This window comes from Neovison vison, chromosome 5 (genome assembly GCF_020171115.1).
Source record: "Neovison vison isolate M4711 chromosome 5, ASM_NN_V1, whole genome shotgun sequence".
Taxonomy (NCBI): Eukaryota; Metazoa; Chordata; class Mammalia; order Carnivora; family Mustelidae; genus Neogale; species Neogale vison.
In genome coordinates this window covers 2150153-2170725 of record NC_058095.1, presented here as the reverse complement: position 1 = coordinate 2170725, position 20573 = coordinate 2150153, and the positions used below count along the sequence as shown (strand labels likewise).

At 56.9% G+C, this 20573-nt stretch overlaps 1 protein-coding gene and 1 non-coding gene across 5 annotated transcripts in view; both read left to right on the top strand.

Annotated features, from left to right (window-relative positions):
* RNF213 (ring finger protein 213) overlaps positions 1 to 18294 on the top strand; it is a 105879-nt gene extending 87585 nt beyond the window's left edge. For 3 of the 4 annotated variants that reach the window (XM_044247263.1, XM_044247260.1, XM_044247261.1), the window contains exons 51-69: positions 740 to 850; positions 1433 to 1675; positions 1930 to 2011; positions 3121 to 3155; positions 4377 to 4471; positions 5579 to 5738; positions 6929 to 7109; positions 7988 to 8079; positions 8683 to 8934; positions 9963 to 10095; positions 10242 to 10325; positions 10622 to 10802; positions 11073 to 11274; positions 12359 to 12436; positions 12941 to 13135; positions 13579 to 13668; positions 13762 to 13937; positions 16432 to 16581; positions 16721 to 18294. In XM_044247263.1, coding sequence (XP_044103198.1) covers positions 740 to 850; positions 1433 to 1675; positions 1930 to 2011; positions 3121 to 3155; positions 4377 to 4471; positions 5579 to 5738; positions 6929 to 7109; positions 7988 to 8079; positions 8683 to 8934; positions 9963 to 10095; positions 10242 to 10325; positions 10622 to 10802; positions 11073 to 11274; positions 12359 to 12436; positions 12941 to 13135; positions 13579 to 13668; positions 13762 to 13937; positions 16432 to 16581; positions 16721 to 16727 — 2547 coding nt within the window. In that variant the 3' untranslated portion in view covers positions 16728 to 18294. Of the gene's footprint in view, positions 1 to 739; positions 851 to 1432; positions 1676 to 1929; positions 2012 to 3120; positions 3156 to 4376; positions 4472 to 5578; positions 5739 to 6928; positions 7110 to 7987; positions 8080 to 8682; positions 8935 to 9962; positions 10096 to 10241; positions 10326 to 10621; positions 10803 to 11072; positions 11275 to 12358; positions 12437 to 12940; positions 13136 to 13578; positions 13669 to 13761; positions 13938 to 16431 lie in introns of all 4 variants that reach the window. The other variant, XM_044247262.1, reaches the window with a different exon arrangement.
* LOC122908020 lies at positions 7151 to 7266 on the top strand. The gene has a single exon (XR_006384824.1). It is a non-coding gene; the product is annotated as a U5 spliceosomal RNA (small nuclear RNA).
* Positions 18295 to 20573: the final 2279 nt, after the last annotated feature.

Here is a 20573-nt window from a genome sequence, read left to right as displayed (position 1 = left end):
CCGTCCCCAACCGCCGCCCTTGTGTCAAATGACCCAGTGGAAGAGGCTCCCCCGGGCGGCGTGCCATGTTGGCCATCCTGTGTCCACAGCCTCAGCTTGCCTGGCTGAGATAGGAGGTGGTCAGCGACGGAGTTAGGGGACAGATTTGCTCCATTGTGCTAACCTGCCAGGCCACAGCTCCCAGCAGCTCCCTCCTGAGTTCTCACGGGTGTTATTTCCTTTTGTGACCCAGCTGGAGCCTCCCTCCCTTCAAGGTCACCCTGAGGGCAGACCCCCAACAGCTGAGAGATTCCTTCCTGTGCACATTCAGGATTCCCGGCTGCCCGGATGGGGGTATTGATTTTCATAAAGGGCAGGGTTTTTAGTATCTAATCTTCAGGCAGTTCTGGTCTTGCTTCCTCTTTGAGCCCCTATTTACTCTGGCACTGTGCCACGAAGTGAGAAAGTAAATAAATAGCCTCTTTCTGCTCAGAAGTTCCAAGGAATGGTGAAGTGGTCCGGAAAATAGATGATGATATCTGTTACTTGTGTCCTAAGTGATCTGGTCAATGGGCGCTGCGTTTCACGGCGGGATGTTTATGAGCCTCGCGGTCTGAGGTGCAGGGTGGCAGGCGTCCGGGTCTCGGGAAGGGCTCCCTGCCCTCCGCCTGGTCGAAGGGCTGAAGCAGCGGGACTCCGGCCCTGAGGCGGACATGTGCCACGGCTGTAAGCCTCACCGGGGTCCCCGCTTCTCGTTCAGGTCTGCGGGAACCCCAGCCCGCGGCAGGCGGCCCACTTCCTGCTGGCGCTCTACAGAGAGGTCGCCACTCTGTACCGATTGCGCAACGTAGACCTCCACCCTAAGCCAGAGGTGAGTGTCCGCGTTCAGGCTGGTGCCCACAGGCTCCGTATCTGGAGGCACTTTTCTAAGGAGGAGAAAGAGCCACAAACACATTTTGCCCATAATTTTTCTTTTTATCTAGGGTAGAGGTTCTCAATTTTTCCTTTTTCAAGATTTACTTATTTTAGAGGGTGGGGGAGGGGCAGAGGGCAACTCTGAAGCCAGTTCTGCGCTGACCCGGGAGCCCGGTATAGGACTCGATCTCATGACCCTGAGACCATGACCTGAGCCCAAATCCAGAGTCCACCGCCCAGCCAGCTGAGCCCCCGGTGCCCCTCGACTAGCTTATGTGGAGGAAAACTTGCTGTGTCACCCAGAACTTTCAGAATTATGATGAAAGACAAAGTCAAGAACCTGAGAAAGTGTCGGAGCTAGTCCTGGAGTGTGCGCGGCTGCGCTGGCCGGGGAGGTGCTCTGGTCTGGGCGTCGTGGCCACCTTCCCTCCACATCTGATAAGTAGTCACGCGTCTGCCTGAATTGAGAGCAACGGTTTTCTTCATATCACATTCTTCTTTGATACATTTTTCAATGCTAAAACGTTTTTCCCATCAGCATTGTGAGGCTCTACACAAGTTCATCGAGGAAAGCAAGGTCCTGTCTTCTCCAAACATGAGACATTTTGCGACATCCCTCGTCACCAACACGCTGCCCCTGCTGAGGGCGTGTGCTGGGGACAGCAGCCTCGAGGGCCCAGTGGCAGAACTGGTTATCCACACTGCAGTCATCCTCCTGTGTGGACACGGCCACCTCTTAGAGCCCCTGCAGAATCTGGCCTTTTCCCCAGCGGACATGGTGGTAAGACCAGGGTGTGGTTTCTCCTGTGGCCTGTCCCTGGTGGCCTGTGTGTCGCATGGCCCCTCTCTCTGCCTCTGTCCCTCCTGACGCCTGAGTCCCTGGGGACGGTGAGAGCCCTCCTTCTGCTTTCCCGTTGGAGAACTTGCCGGTGGAGAAGAGGGAGAGTCCAAAGTCCACCTTGTCGCCCCAGGGCACTGGCAGCCTGCCCAGTCTCTCCCCTTCCTGAAGCCTTCTCTGCTTTCTTGCCTTTTCAGAGTGCTTATCTTCCAACGATGCCTGAAGACTTGCTGGCTCAAGCTCGGACCTGGAAGGGTCTGGAAGGACTCCAATGGTATGGTATGTGTCAGGTTCTGACACAGGATCACTGTCCTCGGTGCTTTGAGCTGGGGTCTCTGTGCTTTGTGCCTCAAGGTCCCAGACTCCTGCCCTGGCCCACCATCAGGGCTTTGGCAGCACAGGGCGCTCTGCCGACTGCAGAGGGCATGCGTCAGGGCCTTTCCAAGTCCCGTCCCGGGGGTGAGTTTACCCGTGAGCCCAGCCAGCAGCTCAGGCAGGAGTCGGCTCGGCTGTTTGTGACCCAAAGATAATTGCTTTTGAAATAATAGAATTAGGAATCCAAGTAATGTAACCCATACTTTATGTAAACTTTGCTGTTGTCTGAGAAACAATCTTTTTCTTTTAATATTTATTTATTTTTTGAAATAGACAAAGCAAGGCCTTTCCTGGTTCTCTTTCTCTTTTTTTTTAAGTTAGTTTATCTATTTATCTAGTAATCTCTACACCTAACGTGGGGCTGGAACCCACATTCCAAGATCAAGAGTCACATACTCCTCCCACTGAGCTAGTCTGGTGCCTCTGAGCAAATAACCCTTTTAAACGAATTGTAAAAGTCATGATAAAACATGCTCTTGGGATGCCTGGCTGGGTCAGTTGGTGAAGCGTCCCACTCTTGGTTTCAGCTCAGGTCGTGATCTCAGGATCCTGGGGTCCAGTCCCGCGTGGGCCCCCACTCAGCAGGAGTCTGCTTGAGATTCGCCCTCGGTCTCCGCCCCTCCCCCCACTTGCGCACGCACACGCGTGCTCTTTCTCTCGATATGATAAATAAGGAAATAAAAATCTTTTTTAAAAACCTGCGCTCTTTAAAAACAAGTTAAAGAGAGTATGAGAGTACTTCCTCTCTTTAGAGTAAGTAAAGAGAGTAAATAAAGAGAGTAAAGAGTATGAGGCCAGTGGAGCCTCCCAGACGGCCCCTGCAGGAGGCTGTGTTGCAGTGTTTCCCTGCTCCGTCAGGTGAAGCTACACCTTGTTTTCTCTAATGTGCTCGGCCCCTGCTCCATGTCTCGGTTTGGTTAGGCTGGAGAGGAGGGTGTGGGCTTTCCTTCTCCGCCTTGGGTCATCAGGTAAAACCTCACCAGCCCACACGTCTCCTGTTGTTCTTTTAACAGTGTGTCCCAATGGTCACCCGTGCACTGTGGGAGAGGTAAGTCTTCGTATTTAGGGTGGTATTTGCAGGGCTCAAACGTTTATTCCTCTAGATCTGAGCAGAGGGACATGGGGAAGGGGTTAGTGAGGGTCATGACCTTCTAGAGAACATAAGCTCTTTTCAGGGCTGTTTACGGTGCCCCATCCACAAATCTCAATGGTGTGAAAGGCCTGCGCTGTATCGTGGGGCTGAGCACGTGGGCTGTGGTAGGCAGGCCTGCTCTCAACTCCCAGAGGCCAGTAGCTCCACAGGTCACAAGGGGCACAACAAGGGGGACAACCAAAAATGTGTCCAGACATGGCCCACGTCCCTCTAGGAGACAAAATGGCTGCTAGCCATCCTTTCCATCCATGGCCACATGGGGTCAGTGACACATGCAAGGGGTTGACTGGCCCATAGGCGGGATTACAGGTGTGCTCTGGACGCTGCAGGACAGGAAAAGAGACCCTGGATGATCAGCCCCGTGGAGAGATCTGTGTGTGCCTCCCCTCTGCATCCCACAGCAGCCGCAGGGCTCTTGGCACTGTCTCCTCGGCTAGCCCAGCAGCAGGCTGTGGAATTGAACAAGGAAATGAGAGACGTAGAGGAGGAAGCACACTGCACACACTGCACATTTCTCAGATTCGCCCACTTCCTCCTCCACGACGTGGGGAGAGCGAAGCACTTTCTTCCCAAGACACACTCCACTCCGACGGTCTCAGACCTGGGGCTTGAGGCTGGTTTGGCCTGTTACGGGCTGTGATTCACAGTGTACAGCAGCCCACAACCAGATTTGGGAAAATGAGGTTTTGGAAGGAGCAAATCATATGGTTACCTTTTTTTCTTTTTTAAATTAAAAACGTCCAAACTGAGTTCAGGAATTACTTTTGGAGGCTACGGTAGTCTCCGGGCGCTGGATGATGGAAGCTGAGGTGTGGCGGTCAGGGGGCGGGGAGGAGCAGTGAGCCTGAGAAGGGAAGGCTCCTTACGTGTTTGTCTGCAAAGTGTTGGGGAGGAAAACTCAGGTGGTCTCTCCTGCTTAAAAAGTCCGCGTTGACTCCCGTGCGCCGCATTTGCGTGGAGCATCTGCCAGTGTCGTGGGGCTCCTGCAGCCACCACACGTGCTCGCAGTAGAGCGAGCAGTCCGTGTGCCACATGCGGATGGGCCCGCAGGGTGGCGTCTGTGCGTGAAGCACACCTCCTCCGAAACTGAGCAGGGCACCTTTGTCTTTGTCCCAGTGTGGCAGGCCCACGGAAAAGAGCCACTGCGTTGACTGCGGGGCCCTAATTGGAGGGATTAATCACAAACCGGAGCCTGGATTTGAAGTTGCCAAGTATGTAAGAGCGTCTTTCTTTTCTAAGTGACCAAAGCACAGGTGTTCTGGCGGACTCGATCCCAGCGGACACAGTGCTCCTAAGTGCAGTGTTCGTTACTGCCGTGCACTCGGGCCTGTGTCCCGTTGGATCTCAGCGCTGAGGTCCCTATAGTCCTGTCCCAGTGAGGGATCTGATCTGCCGTTGGCCGATTGGGCTCTTAAATGTAAAGCAGACCACACGTTCAAGTGTCTTATCCGGATGTCCTCCGTGTGGGCTTGGGCCATGCCCCTGTAGAAATGTGCTCCGTTCACAAGTGACCTGATTCAGAGGGACACTGAAATCCACAAAGGCACAAATTGGGCTTTTGTCTATCTGAGCTCACACTGTCTCACTTGTAAACTCTCTTGGCTTCCTGCACTGTTTGTTGGGTGCTAAGGAGACGTGGGCCTTCTCACCAGACACTCCAGAATCCACACGCATAACTGTTGTCCATTTCCCAGCATTCCCTCGAGATGAGCGTGGCTCCCGGTGCTCCTCCAGATGGCAGGTGGGGCCTACCTGGGCCATTATACATTGTGGCTCTTCTAGGACTGTTAGAGTTTAAAATACTTGAGCCTGTTATCTTCACAAACCTTCAGAAAGTTCTAGAACCTCCAGTATTTTTGCAATAGAATGTATCTATCATACTGCACCTCCCACCTGGATGTGATATGAAATTCTTCGCAAGGCCTTTACTCATAGTTTCAGTTTGGGAAATGTCCTGATGTTGATGTCACCCGTCCCAAACTCTGGCCATCCTTAGCCTGCCTGCTCCCCTTCCCATGATGATCTCAGTGGGAAAAGCAGGTGCAGACCTTGGCCTGACACATGGCCCAGGGATCCCACAAATAGCCACTCAGTTCAGCCGTTTCACACTGAGAATGTTGTGGGCTGTGTTCAGCCAGAAGGGGGAGGTTGGATGGAAGACGCTGCTGCGAGATGTCTGGGATTCTGAGGAGAAGTCCTGGAACACCATTTGCTTCAAAATGGCGAGCCTCGTCTCCAGCTCCCAGGAATCTGGGGTGTGCCCCTAGGGCTGAGGAAAGATGACGGTCTTCCATCTCCCCCCATCTTCTCTCGTCCAGTAACAGCACAGACAGAACACAGACGGGCCACGTGCTGGGAGCCCCAGTGTCCAGAGACAAGGCCGTGGTGTCGGACCGAGAGCTGTCCCCAGTGGTCTTCCTGCTCGTCCGGCTGCTCACTCACCTGGCCCTGCTCCTGGGAGCCGCTCAGAGCCCTCAGGTACGGTCCGGCCTGTTCCTGCCTGGCTGTGTGTTTGCTCGTTCATTTTGAATGACCCACTGTAGATTTTTCAGTGAGCCCTTTTGTCTACAGAGTGCTGGCCACCTCCCGTGGATTAGGACACCTCCTCTGTCACTGTTCCCTAAGCCACAGAACAGTAGAACATTCACGCGTCCTCCTTTCCCCACTGTGGTGTATGATGGTGTTGGGGAACTACCCATCACGTTACATAAAGTCCATTTTATTTATTGATTTGGACAGAGGGCACAGAGGGGAGGGGCAGAGGGAGAGGGAGAACCCCAGGCAGACTCCACACCGAGCAGAGAGCCAACCTGGGGTCCATCTCACCGCCCTGAGATCACGACCTGAGCCAAAACCAAGAGACAGACCCTCAACCGAGTGAGCTGCCCAGATGCCCCTGAAGTCCATCTTAAATGAGCGCCCACGACTGCGCGCCCCCAGGTGCGGAGAGGCTCCTGTAACCGCCCAGTCACCTGCCTCTTCAGTGTCGCTCTGGGGGAAACACACTGTCTCCTCTGAGTGGATTAACTGTGATAGCCAACGTTAAGGCTTTGAGATTCTTTTATTTGGGGCTTTGTACACAGTGCAGCTTTAATGAGTCAGGGGTGAGGCTATTCCCACGTAAGCTTATGAACATGCATCTTTTTTTTTTTTTTTTCATTTCTTTTCAGTGCTCCAGAATTCATTGTTTATGCACCGCACCCAGTGCTCCATGCGATCTGTGCCCTCCTTAATCCCCACCACCAGGCTGGCCCAGCCTCCCACACCACCCCCCGCCCTCAAAACCCTCAGGTTGTTTTTCAGCATCCACAATCTCTCATGGTTCCACTCCCCCTCCGGTTTCCCTCAGCTCCCTTCTCTCCAGCTCCCCATGTCCCCCGTGTTATTTCTTATGCATCGTGATAAAGGAAGACGTTGTTGAGAGATGGGTTTCGAGGAGCTAAGAACAGGACAGCGAGACTGTTCACGCTGCGGGTGTCGCAGGCCGTGGCTCCCAGACTGCGGTCACTCCTGCTGCTCTGCCTCCTCCCGCCTTCTCTGAGCGGCGCTCCCGCCACCACACGAGCCGCCTCTGAGCCGCGGCCTCTGCCTCGGTGCTGGCGTCCCTGCCTGGGGCCTGCACGGGTGCGCCGGCCCCCCACACAAGCTCATGTGTCTCGCCCTCCCAGGCTCTGCTGAACATCATCAAGCCCCCGGTGCAGGACCCCAGAAGCTTCCTGCAGCAGCACATCCGCAACGACCTGCAGCAGCTGGCGCGGACGCTGGGGAAGACCGCTGACGAGACGGTCACCGCGGTGCATCTCGTGCTCTGCAGCCTGCTCCCCGGCCAGCACCGCCGCTTGGAATGGAGTGAGCACGAGGGCCGGGGGTGGGGTGGAGGGCGGCGAGGCAGACTCTGGTTTCTCTTCAGATCGTATAAATCTTTCGCCTTTTACTAAAGATTTCCGTGGAGAGGAACAATTCTGAGTGTTTACCCAATTTTTTGAGGCCCTGCGCTTGCAGGGCTTACCAAAAAAAAAAAAAAAAAGATAAAGGGAAGCCGGGAGAGGCCGGCGGAAGAGAGCACAGGAGGACGGCTCGGCTTGCGTTTCCCTACCAGGTCAAGACCCGTGACACCCGTGCGGGTCCTGTGCACAGCGGTGTTACCTGTGCGTGCTTGGGGAGGCTCTGCACTTTCACAAGCCGGCCTGGTGTGCAGCGCCCCTGCCGCACGAGGGACGTGTCTGGTCCAGGACGGGCGATGGGTGCGTCCTCACCGTCAAGAGACCAGTGTCTGGTGATCTGTTGGGACTTGTCCTCCTTGGACCCCTGGCTTGTCTGCGGGTCCTTCTGCTTTTCCTAAGGACACGGCTGTCCAGGGCTACCTGGCCGTGTTGACGTGTGTGCAGTTCGCTGTGTGGGAAAGTAGGCTACAGACCATTGTGGTCACTGAGCTAATGTTCCCATTTTTAAAACTGAAATCCGTAGAAAGGAAAGGTCCGTAACATAACTAAGTCAAATAGTTCTCGGGCACTGAGATTTGACTTTATTTTATTTTTATTTGTATCTTCGCAAAGACCATGGGGTTGGCGGGAGCAGTAAGGATCATTTTTAAGTGTTCAGGTTAATTTAGGAAGATGAGCCCTGCCCATCCCTGAAAAGGAGTGTGACTTGGTCACCTTTAGGTCCTGTTCATGGGGCTGCTGTGCTTCCTGTTCTGCGGGTAACCCATCAGTGTTTCCTGGCAGGTCCTTTTGATTTCGATGCAAGGCTGTCAACCAGAGAGCAGAGAACGAGCTGGGAGAAAGCCATGCAGACCCTCATTCTCTCTGAGCTGGAGGTACGTGGCCAGCGGCCCGCCTGGGAGCTAAGGGCCGGTATCCTGGGTGTCCCCCAGGCACTCCGGCCAGCTTGCCTTACAGAGGTGCTGTCAGGGGCTCTGGCTGAGCCCCAGCCCAAGGGTTGACGGCCCAGCCACTCCACTGTCCTGCTGTCCCCTCACCCTTGCCCCTAAGCCGGACGGGCAGATTGGGACATTACTGTGAGTCCGGAAAGTGCAGGGGCTTTCGCTCCCCGCCTTTTACAGCAGGACACGAGAGCAGCAGCTAGACAGACAGACCCTCCACAGACACCCAGCAGAAATGCGTACTTTGTCCCTCCTCTGTCAGATGACAACAGCTCTGAGAGTAAATAAGCCCAATGGGGAGTAAAAGTCAGTGAAAGACCGGGTGTAGAACACAGGCCTGGGAGTCTCCTCTGTGCGGAGACGAAGCCTGCAGACCGTGACCTGTGAGCGGTCTCGAGATACAAGGAATGTGAGGGCCTGGTCGCGTGCTGGACCCAGTAGGGCAGACTCCCTAAGTGGCCCGCTGCCGAAGCCACTGGGTGTCCACCTCTGCGCGAGTGGCCTCACCTCCAGGCCCTGTGCCGTCCTCCCACCCAGCACCTGGAGAAAGCCCTGCTGGCGGTGACGGCCCTCATCAGCAAAGATGAGCGCATCAGCTCCAACCCTGTGGCCAGAATCGTGTACGGTGACCCGGGGGCCTTCCTGCCGCAGCTGCCCCCGAAGAGCGCGGTCCACTGCTCTAAGATGTGGACCTGCAGGAGGAGGGTCACGGTGCAGTACCTCCAGCACGTGCTGGAGCAGAACAACGGCCGGGAGACCGTGCCCATCCTCTGGAGGTTCCTGCAGAAGGTGAGGGGGCCCCACTGTGAGCGCGTACCCGTGTCCCCCGTGCGCGCGATGGCCGCCTTTGGTCGGGCTTTGGGCATCTGACTGGCGACGTCGGGGCTTTGCTTTTCTGATGGAACGCCGGGAGCATAAGAGTCGGCGTCAGGGGTGCGGTCTTTGTACACATGAGACCGTGAGGGGGTTTGAACCATAAAGTCACAAAGGAAGAGAAAACCACATGCGGGTCAGGGTTAGCAGGAGTCTGTGAAGCACGGGAGGGCCGGGACTGCATCTCCCCAGTCACTCAGCAAGGAGGAGCAGGACTCAGACCTTCTGGGCGGTGCCCGTTCACCTTCACCCCTGACCCCCAGTGCCGGGAGTTGAGTGAAAAGGCTTTCGCCAGCCCAGAATCTCCCCTGTTCCCAACCCGGCCTTGGGAGAGGGGAGTGTGGTAAGTCAGTCCCATCTGTTAAACCATAAACACACCCGTGCCGGCCTTGTTCCATGTGAAGGCTCCTCTTCCACAGTTGTCTGCCGAGCCCGTCCCCCTGGACAAGTGTCTACAGTCCGGCAAGAAGCGTGCGGACTCAGAAATGTCTGACAGTTGGTGAAAGGGCAGGAGTTCGTGTGGGAAGGCTTTCCTGGGTCTCCCGGGAGGCAACCCGTCCCATTCAACTGGAAATTTGGGTCCCTTCCTCAGAGGACTCACAGGAGGGATCCCCGGCCTGGTTGCCTGTGTGCCCGGCCTTTCTGCTCCTCACAAGGGCCCACAAGACAGATTTCGTTCATGAGTGTTTGGCAAATACACATGATGCGTCAGTTCCAGGAGGCCAGGGACTGTCCCTGGTGTGCAGGACATTTGGCATCCAGACGGCAGGCTCTGATGAATGACAAACAGCCACTTCCCGTGTCTGAGGAGCCTGATGTGGCATCACGTGACACGGCACGTTGACCGGACCCAGTGCAGACGCAAGCCCCGGGCCAGCCCCAGAGTCCATTTCCCCGGGAACGTGTTCAGGAGAACTGACGCGTGGCCGGGCTTCCCTCTCCAGGAGGCAGAGCTGAGACTCGTGAGATACTTGCCGGAGATTCTGGCGCTGCAGAGGGATCTCGTGAAGCGGTTCCAGAACGTTTCTGAAACTGAATACCAATCTATCAGATCTTTCATTGGCAGTCACCACGAAGGTACGGGTCGGCACCACCCGTGCTTGGTGGCTCGAAGGGGTCGCTGCAGCGGAGCTGGGAGAAGCGCAGTCGGGCTCTGCACCTCTGGTGGGGCGGTGGTGGGGCGGCGTTGGCGTGGGGCTCTGAAGAAGCGCTTTGTCTGACAGACGGGGTGAAGCAGCTGCTGCACAGGAGGGTCGGCATCTTTCTGTCGACGTGGAATAAGCTGCGGAGGTCGCTTCAGACCAACGGTAGGTGCCGCACTCCCCGCGCCTGCCCGACTCAGCCCGGCACTCGCGCGGCTTCCTCTGACCCTCTGAGTGGAGGCGGCCGGGACGCGTGAAATGACGTGCCGGGGAGGCAGAGTCCCCACTCATCCTGGCGTGTTGATGTGGACTCAGGGAAGAGTTAAGAACGTCAGAGCCAGTCAGTGCAGGGGAGAGGCGGGAGGTGGAAGGTCAGTGTGTCCCCGGCTCCGGCCTTGACACGGTGGGAGCAGCGGCAGCGACCGAGGAGGCCTGTCTCTGAGAACCCCTGTCCTCTCAAGGTGAGATCAAGCTGCCGAAGGACTACTGCGCCGCCGACTTAGACACGGACACCAGTTTCGAGGTCCTGCTGCCTCGTCGCCGCGGCCGGGGCCTCTGTTCCACCGCACTGGTCAGCTACCTGATCAGCCTGCACAACGAGATGGTCTACGCCGTAGAGAAGTTCTCCGGCGGGAGCAGCAGGTGGGTGCGCGGCTGCAGGGGGCACCGCTCTGCCGGCGCGAAGCGGTTTCGGAGCCGGCTCACCCAGGGCCGCCGGGTCCGCCAGGGCGGACGTGAGCGCCGAGGCGGCAGCTTCCATGCCTCGGTCAGGCCCTCGGGTCCACAGGCCCCGGCAGCGCGCTCGTCTGCTCGGACCGCACACGTCCGCTAGGAGCCCGCTCCGTGTCGCCCAGAGCCCCGGGCCACGTGTGCGTGAGGGGACGCTGAGTGCCGTGCTCCGCTGTCCCACAGCTACTCCATCGACACCTCCGAGGTCACAGACCTGCACGTCATCAGTTACGAGTTCGAGCAGGACCTGATGCCGCTGATTCTGTCCAACTGCCAGTACCGGGTGGAGGAAGGCCAGGAGACCCTGCAGGAGTTCGACCTGGAGAAGATCCAGCGCCAGGTCACCAGCCGCTTCCTGCAGGGCAAACCCAGGCTCACTCTCAAGGTATGGCTGACCCCGGGTGTTTATTGAGCCGACACTCTTCTGTGAAAGTTGGCCCAAGTGTGGCTTTTATCCGGCAGTTTCAGAGTGAGCTGGGAGCGGGGATGACCGTCCAGCCGCCCACCCTCGCAGAGGCTGGGACTCGACTCCTGGCCATACCTCGCGCCCATCAACCCTCTTGAGCTGCCTCTAAGCTTCTACCTCCAGGTCCCTGCAGGTCCCAGCGGACCCGCTGTCACATTTCTCCGCCATAGTAATGGCACTGCCTCCTGCCCCGACTGTCCTTGGTGGCTGCCCTGTTCCGTTTCCTCTCTACACACAGTCTGTCACCCGGCACCTCGGGGGACCCGTGTAGCTGCCACAGCCCCAACTTCCATGCCCAGCATGTGTCCCAGGTGTGACTGTTGCAGCAGCTGCCACCGCTCCCCGCCTCCCATGTCTTCAGGCCACGTTTCGAAGCCAGATCCGACTCCCGTCACTCCCTGGTGATGGCCCGACCACAACGGGCATCGGGTGCATGTGGGGTAAAGCCCATGCTTGTCCCAGCCTGAGTTGAGCCGCTTCTCGCAGACGGCGTGGACTCCCGTGACCTCACGCAACAGGCCGCCCTCCTTCTTAAACACACTGTGTCCCTTCGCGTCTGTTCCTTCACCTGGGCTGCCCCTGTTCCTTCCAGGTCTGGTCAGAGACCTTGTACTCAGGGTTGGGGGGGTGCTCCCTCACTGCCTGCCGTCACGCTCTGAACTGTCGCCGCCCAGGGCCGCCTGATCTGGCTCTGCCATCCCTGTTGTCTAGCAGAGGGACTGCCTTGTATGAGGCTGCGCCTGTCGTGTTCAGGGAGGCCCATGTTCCTGTGTCCCCAGCAGCTCGCAAGCTTACAGCATCCTACGTGAGGCGTCCGCATGGCCATCGAGGCAGGGCCGGGTCCCTCGTTGTGTTATCGGTTCCATAGACTGTGGGTCAGACACAGACATCACGGCGTGCTCTGCCCGGTGGTGCGCGGACGGCACGGGCCTGCGGCGGGGTTCCCACTCAGGAAACCTCCATGGGCGTCCATTTCCAGAGTCTGTGTTCTTTCTCAATTCAGGGAATACCCACTCTGGTGTACAGACGGGACTGGAACTACGAGCGTCTGTTCACGGACATCAGGAAGAAGATGCCACAGGTGATTGCGACACCCCGATCGTGTGCTTGGTGCTGTCGCCTGGTCACGCGCTCCCTTCCTGCGGGGGCTCCGCAGCCTCGCTCCGGGCACCATGGGGGGGGGCCTCCCCGAGTTCCCTGGGCCCGCTGCTCTTTCCAGAGGGCAAGCGGGACACAGATGAGAAGCGTTCTTGTTGAAACCCTGCTTTCATTTCTTGGTAACGATGTCATGACCAGAGAACTGATTTGTTCCGCTCTCTGGGTTTCTGTGGTGGGGTGTGTGCCTGGCGTGTGTGCGTCCGTGTGAGTGTCCTCACGGAGCTGCTGTGAGAACTCGGTGACTTCACGTCTGTTTCTGTGAAGGGTCTGGAATACCGCTGCTACAAACGAGTCACTAAGTGTTCATTATCATTAAGGGGTCATCCCCCCTGTGGCCTGGCAGTGAACAAGGTTTTAAGTGCACTTGTCAGGTGTCCTTGCCCAGGAAGCCCCAGCCATGGACCCTGTCCTGCCTTTGATTTCCTAGGAAGCCCTCCCGCCCTCAGCCGTCAGCGCCATCTGCGGGCAGCTGCTGTCCTACAGCGAGGTCTGTGAAGCTCTGTCCGTCATTGAAGTCGCTCTGGGGTTTCTGAGCACGGCCGGCAGCAATCCGAACCTGTCCTTGAATGATTACGTCCGGGACATGCTGCGCATGGGCGACCAGACAGCCCTGGCTCTGCAGGTGGGTCTCGGCTGGAGCTCCCTCGCAGCTGAAGCCACACTGTCCTCCCCACTTCCTGCCAGGATTAGCGCCTCTCAGGGCCTCCCCAGAAGGCGCTTTGGCTAGAGCCAGAGATGCGTCCGCAGCGGGAGACTCTGAACCCGGCCGGCCACAGACGCGCCAGCAGCCCGCCAGCCAGGGCTGCTCCCACAGTGCGAGCGCGGGCTCTGAGCCTGCACCGGTGGCGGGGAGGACGAGGACACCGGGGCCCGGGGCGGGGGGGTGGGGGGAACGGAACGACACGACACTCCGAAAGTCAGGTGCACGGCTGGTGCACATGTGCGGGAGGCGTCTGTGTCCGTGGAGAGGGGGGATCTGTTGCGCGGGAGCAGAAGCGCCACCGCAGCCGCCCACTGGTTCCCACTCAGCCCCACACCCTGCTCAGGAGCCCGTTACGCTTTCAGGCCTTCCAGAGGTGCCAGCTGAAGCACGCCATCGCCCTCTGGCAGCTCCTGTCGGCCCACAGGTCGGAACAGCTGCTCCGGCTGCGGAAGGTGAGTACAGCCCCGCTGGACGGGCGCCGCCCCGCTGCCTCCCAGCCTCCCAGCCTCCCAGCCTCCCGCTGCCTCTGTTCTGGTTTATTCCAGGAGCCCTTCCGGGATATCAGTGCCGAGTACAAAGTGGATCTTGACCTAGAAGATGCTAAGTGCCTCAGCATTTTCCTGAATCAGACGGACCTCGACTCCTTCCTCCTGGAGCTTCATGAAATGATGATCTTGAAACTGAAGACCCCCCAGGCCGAGGACTTCAGGTCCGATTGGAGGTACGGAGGGGTTCATGCACACGCGGGTGTCCTGCCGTCTCTCCCGCGATCATCCTTGTCGTCCACAGACACAGAAGATCCCGCCTCCCCTCAGAAGCCTGCGCCCTGCTGTTTTACTCCCCCCAGGCCCCCCGCAGGCTGGCCTTCTGGGTTTGCTCTCTGTTGTGTTTCTTAAAATAATTACGGAAGTCCTGTATTTTCATCATAGCAAGTGTACTTATGTCAGAGATGTGCATTTTATTTTTAAGTTTTCTTTCTTTTGTTGATGTGTAATTAACACAGTGTCATGTTAGTTCTCGGTGCACCGTGTGGTGCTTCCGCAGCTCTGAACCGCACTCCGCGTGCGTCGCGGCTTGTGTGCGCTTAACCCCATCGCCTGTCCCGACTGCCCCTGCCCCACCTGCCCCTGGTGACCACTGTTGGTTCCCTAGAGCTAAGGGTCTAGTTTTCTTTGTTGTTGTTTGCTTCGTTCCCTTTTTTTACCTGATTTGTTTCTTCAAGTCCACAGAGGAGTGGTAACATGTGCTGTTGGTCTTTCTCTGACTGATCGCTCAGCGTCACACTCTCTGGCTCTATCCACGTCGCTGCACATGGTGAATTTCCTTCTTTTTGATGACTAATATTCCACTGTGCACATATCTATACTGTAACTTCTTTTTTAAACTATTTAAGTTCAACTAATTTACACCGAGTGAACTGTTAGTTTCAGGGACAGAGGGCAGTGACGCGTCGGCTGCTCACGACGCCCGGTGCTCCTCGCATCCTGTTTCCCCCTCGGCGCCCGTCACCCCGTGCCCCCGGCCCCGCCCCCCCAGCCACCCTCGGTCTGTTTCCCGTGGCTGAGGGTCTCTTAGGGTTTGTCCCCTCTCTGATTCCATCTTTTTTTATTTTTCCGTCCCTTTCCCTTGGCTCGTTTGTTTTGTTTCTTAAATTCCATGTATCACAGATCATATGATAACTCTTTTTCTCTGACTGACTTATTTTGCTCACAATGATACCCTTGAGTTCCACCTGCATCGTTACAAATGGCAAGAGTTCGTTTGTTTTGATGGCTGTGTAGTAGTCCATCATGTATATGCACCACCTTTTCCTTATCCATTCATCTGTCCTTGGACATCTGGGCTCTTTCCATAGTTTAGCTCCTGTGGACATTGCTGTTATAAACATCGGGGTGCAGTTGCCCCTTCAGATTACTACGTTTGTATCTTCGGGGTAAATACCAGTAGTTCAAAGAACATCAATGTGTGCAGGTGTGTGCCAGACAGCAGAATGGAAGGAAACCACAAATACGAAGTACGCTAGCGAGGGGAGCTGGGATTCCATTATCTATTTAGAAAAACAAGAACCAGGCACCTGGGGGGCTCAGTGGGTTAAGTGTCTGCCATCGGCTCAGGTCCTGATCCCAGGGTCCTGGGATCGAACCCCGCATCGGGCTCTCTGCTCAGCGGGGAGCCTGCTTCTCTCTCTCCCTCTGCCTGCTGCTTTTCCTACTCGTACTCTCTGTGAAATAAATAAACATCTTTAAAAAAGAAAGGGGGGGAGATAGAGGAAGGAAGAAAGAAAGGAAGAAAAAAAAGCCACACCAACGTGTGAGAATGCCCAACACCGGATATTACCTGTCTTTAACATATTTACCAATCTAATGGCCAAAAAAAGATCTCATTTTCACTTGTATTTTCCTACTCCCTAGTGAAGCTGCCAGTTTTGTATCTTTCTCTGAATTATCTGTCATGTTTGCTTTGGTCTGTTTACCTTTTATCATAATCTTAAAGGATTGAAGATTAACTTTTTGTTTGTTATGTTACAAATGCTCTACCTTGGTCTTTAATTTTAGAAAGCCAGATCTGACCATTTTTCTGTCAGGACTAGGAAAATACAGCCATACAGGTCTTCCTTACCCGAAGGTTGTAAAGGATTCTGCCGTGTTTTCTTCCTGTGGTTTATAGTTTCATGTTGTATCTCTGCTGTGTTAACCAGGCTATTTTGTAAGTGTGATAGGAGGGATTTGCCATTCCTGTTTTTCTTTCCTTTTTTTTTTTTTTTAAAGATTTTATTTATTTGACAGAGACACAGCGAGAGAGGGAACACGAGCAGGGAGAGTGGGAGAGGGAGAAGCAGGGAGCCCGACATGGGCTTGACCCCAGGACTCTGGGATCATGACCTGAGCTGAAGGCAGACTCAGCCAACCGAGCCCCCCGGGGCTTTGAGTGGCTCGGTAGCAAGTCACGTTAACAGAGTGCTTACAGGACCGAGACCCAGCCATTCCCAGCGTCAGCTCTGTGCCGTGCTGTTTGTATGGTGCAGTACGGTAAGCAGCAGGTGCGTCCTGGAGTCCCGCACCGTGGGTTCTAGTCCCCGCTCAGGAACTCACTTAGTTGGTTGACTTGACTTTGACGGTCTCCACAAGCACTTGGGGACTGTGACGACCCTGATGATGTCCTTGCATTCTATGGGAGACGCTTAACCTTCTGCCTCTTGTTCCTTGGTTTTTCAGCCTGCGAGATACTCTGGTAATTTACATGGAAAGCAAAGGCAGTGAAATTCCTCCTGAACTAGAATTCCAGTTCCCCGAGAAGATACTGCTGCGCAATTGTGTCCCCGTGTGGAGCATGGCCGCTGAGCTGAAGCAGGCTCGGCAAGCGAGGTAGACTCTGCTCCGCCAGCCTCTGCCACCGGCCACCCCGGCTGGTGCTTCCTGGGGGAGCCGCAGGACCCCGGTGTGCTGCACCGCGGGTGGCCGGGAAGGCCACGCTGCTTCAGGGAATGTGCACATTTCTCTCCAGATTGTGAGTGCTGTGCATGGGGAGGGGAGAACCGGAGACGCCGTGAAACCAGAACCGAGCACCCTTCCATTGTCTGGGGCACGGGGCTACTGCTCCCCAGCGTCCACTGACAGCGGCGGATGGGGCCTTCAGCTCGCCAGCTGGAGACCGTCACACACCCACCCCGGCCGCTCTCACTCCAGAAAGGCGGGGGAGACAGGGCTATTGATTTTGCTTGTTTTCCTTCTCATTTATCCTGTACCTGGAGGAGAAGCCGGCGTGTTTCTTCTTCCCGTCCCTTCAGTCCTGCGTGTGGTACACTATTTGTAGATTTCTGTGAAGGTGTGAAAAGGTGCCAGACCCTTTTCTGTGTCCTCCCAAAATACAAGTCAGCATGTTCTGGGCGTCCCTTAGGCCACACCTCCCAGCCCTCACGCAGCCCCCGGAGTGTCACGGGCCAGATATTTCCTCGTGCGCGCAATCATGAGACTGGTGTGGTGGCCAGATTCGCGTCTGATTCTAGGGTTTTTAAATTCTGAATGAAAATTTATCAGTTCACCTTGGGTCAAAGGCTTGGTCCTGGCATTTTCCTGGGAACTTTTGGACCGGCCAGCATCTGGCCAGCATCAAACTAAACAAACGTGTGGTCTCGATGGGACCTCGATGTCCCTGACGCAGGACTGTCAGGTTCTTCCTCTGAGCTCGGCCACACCATAAAAACAGACTCAGAGAGAATACAGAACCAGCTGTTTCTGAAAAAGGGAAAAAAGAGCAGTCGATCAGCTCTGATCTTGTACCTCTTTTCTTCCTGGGAGGGTCGTGTCTCCTTTGCACGACGTCCTCACACATTTATGGCCTCTGGCCTGCCTGACTTCTGCTCCCCGGGGGCTCAGCGCCTTTAGCAGAGATACCCGCTGTTCACGAGTCAGAGGCGGACGCCTTCCGTATACAACCCCCACGAGTGAACAACTGTCAGCTTGAAATCAGGCCCTCGGGGTGCGAGCTGCAGGACCAGAGAATGCTGCCAGGACCGCTGTTGACCCTGCAGCTGCGGCGGAGGGAGCGGCAGGCAGAAGAAGCCGCCCGCGTCCTCTAACGTGTCTGAGGAAGGGGACGCAGGAATCCAGACCCCTCTGAGGTTCATCTGATACAACAGCCCCTTGCACTGAGGAACCTACGAGTGTTCCTTCATTCTACACTATGCAAAGGCCCCTTCCACCGGGATTGACCATGTCACGGGCAGGGGGCGTCTTCAACTCCTCGACTTGCACTTGGAATTCCTTTGACACCTTGAAGCTGGGACGGAGCCGGTGTGGCCCTCAGGTGCCGCTCTGGGTCCTTGCTGTGCCACACCTCCACGGGCAGAGTCAAGCCTCGGTCTTGTGCTGTGAAACTTCTTTTTTGGCTGGGAGTTTCCCCTCCCCCCACTTTTTCATGGCTGTTTTAATGAAGGTATTTTGTGTGCTATGCTTTATGAAGCCTTAACTGTCGTATCTAGCATTATCTTGTTTGTAAAGAAATACACTGGCTTAGCACAGGCAAATATAAATTTTCTTGTCATATTTGTTTTAATAAACTTGAGTTTTGCTGCTTTAGAATCGTCTTCTTTGAGGGCGGAGCTTCTGTGTGTGGCAAGTAGACACCAGCTCAGCCTCAGGCGACGGCTTGGGTTTTTTGTAGACCTTCTGCTTGGAAGGTTCCGGACAGCAAGTGTTCATTCTGATGTAGAAGGTGGGAGGTAAATGTCCGTCAGGACCAAACGATCGCGGAGGTGGGGATCCCTAGTTGGCCACCAATCGCCAGGCGCCACACTCCAGGGGCAGGACACGCGGCCTCGGTGTCAGAGGGCGAACGCACACGCCCTGCCCGAGATGCCTTCGCCGGGATCTGGCCGCGCTGCCGCCGAGGTATGAGCACTGGGCCCATGGTCGGGCTGCGGAATGGGAACAACAGTTCCTCTGTAACAGGGAGTAGAGATACGTGAGGGATGAACGGTCAGTGGCCCGCTTCCATTTGAGTGGTAAAACACCACTTGGGGGAGAATTGCATTTTTCTCTTCCCAACGGAAAGTCTCCGGGAGACAACCTCTGGGCATCCGGAGGAGGGCCTGCCCTGCTGTCAGACCCCTCTTTCAGCCGCAGTTTGCTTCAAGCCCACCGACCCGTCCCCGCCTGCACGTGTCCTCAGTGACCACCACCTCCCCCTCCTCCTTGCTCCCGTCTCTGATGGCTTCCAGCCACCCGCACGCTTTGCGGTGGCAGCTCCTCCTTTCAGCCCAGGCAGAGACGCTCGCTCGGCTGGTGGTGATTCACCCGAGAACTGTCATGACTGATCGCCGTCTCCTCTTTAAAACCTTGGTGTGTGCGCAAACGATGTACGTGTGGCCCCGGGCTCCTCTGTTAACTGAGACCGCTGGGAGATGTGTCGGGAATCCTGGGTTCGGGCAACGCTTCCCAAGCCCTTCTCGGTCACTAATTAAGCTTGTGCACAGGTACTGTGGGTCCCAGCTCCAACGGGAAAGGCAGCGCCAGGGCAAGTGCTGACCTCACCTCTTCAGGGGCCTGGGGGGAGCAGGACACTGTTTGCGTCTGAGGAGGTGGGAGGATTTGGAGGAGCCATTGAGGCAAGAGCAGGGAAAAGTGGGAAGGGCCCCAGCTGGAGCCCATACAGTGCCACCCCAAGGCCTGGCACATCCTACACAGACCTGCCCCCGGCCCTGCCCCATTCCTCCACACCCAGCCTGATAAGGAGTGCCCCAGGGGCCCAGCATTCCCTGCCCCCGATTGCCTGTACCCCAAAGTATGGCAGAGCCTCTGCCCAGAGCCACGTTGGCTCCAGCTCAGCAGGCCCACGAATGGCCCCCAATCCAAGGTCCTCCTCATCCACACCGCGTGTGCCACAACCCCATACACAACACGTCCCGGGCAGACCCCAGTGTGAATCTGGGCGTTCCCATTTGCCAGTTTTATGGCCTTGAGCGAGCCCTTGACCTCTTTAAGCCCCAGCTTCTCGGTGTGTACAGCACCTCAGTGCTGTGGCGAGAGAGAAGACAGTGCGGGGAGAGGACAGGGCGCCGTGCCTGGGGTGCAGTGGTACCCAGAAGTGGTCCTCATTCCTTCTCCCTGCTGGACACTTGCCTGTCCTTCAAGGCCCTGGCAGCTGTGAAATGCTCTGGCACGGCTTTCCCGAACCTCGGACGCCCATGTCTCCTGTCGCGGTCTGTATTCAGACTGTTCCTATCCACACTCCTCTGATCCGCCGGTAGGACATACACCGTGGGCCAAGTGCCTCCATGTCAGCCTCGCGGGCCGCCTTCTCTGCCTCAGATACACCGTCTTGCCTACCACAGGACCCTTGTACGTGCTGTGCCCTTTGCCCGGGCTCCTCTGCGCCCCCAGAGAAGGCTTCCCCACCGCCGGCGTCAAATGGGCTGGCCCCTCCTGGTCCTCGCCGCAGGCACGCGAGGACGCCGTGACCCCCGCGCCCAGCACGAGGCTGGCACAAGGGAGCGCGGAGTGAACGTGCTCCCGCGGAGGAGCTCGGAGTCCACGCTCCGACGGCTGTCCGCGAGCAGTGTGGCGGTGACCCAGGGATCTGGCCCGGGGTCGGCCGCGTCCTGCTCTCAGGACGTCCACCGCGGCCGCTGGGCCGGAAGTCGCAGTGCCGGGGACGGGGTTGCTGCTCGGTGGCCGCGTCCCAGCCGGAGCGGCAGAGTGCGGAGAAGGCCGGGAGGGACGGCCGGTCCCGCCCCGCGCCCCCGCGCGCACCGCACACCTCCCGGTGCCCAGAGCCTGCGGCTGGCGTCCTCCCCAGCAGCAAGCAGACGGCGCTGTGCCAGCCGCCCTGCTGCCGCCCCGCCCTGCCCGCGGCCAGC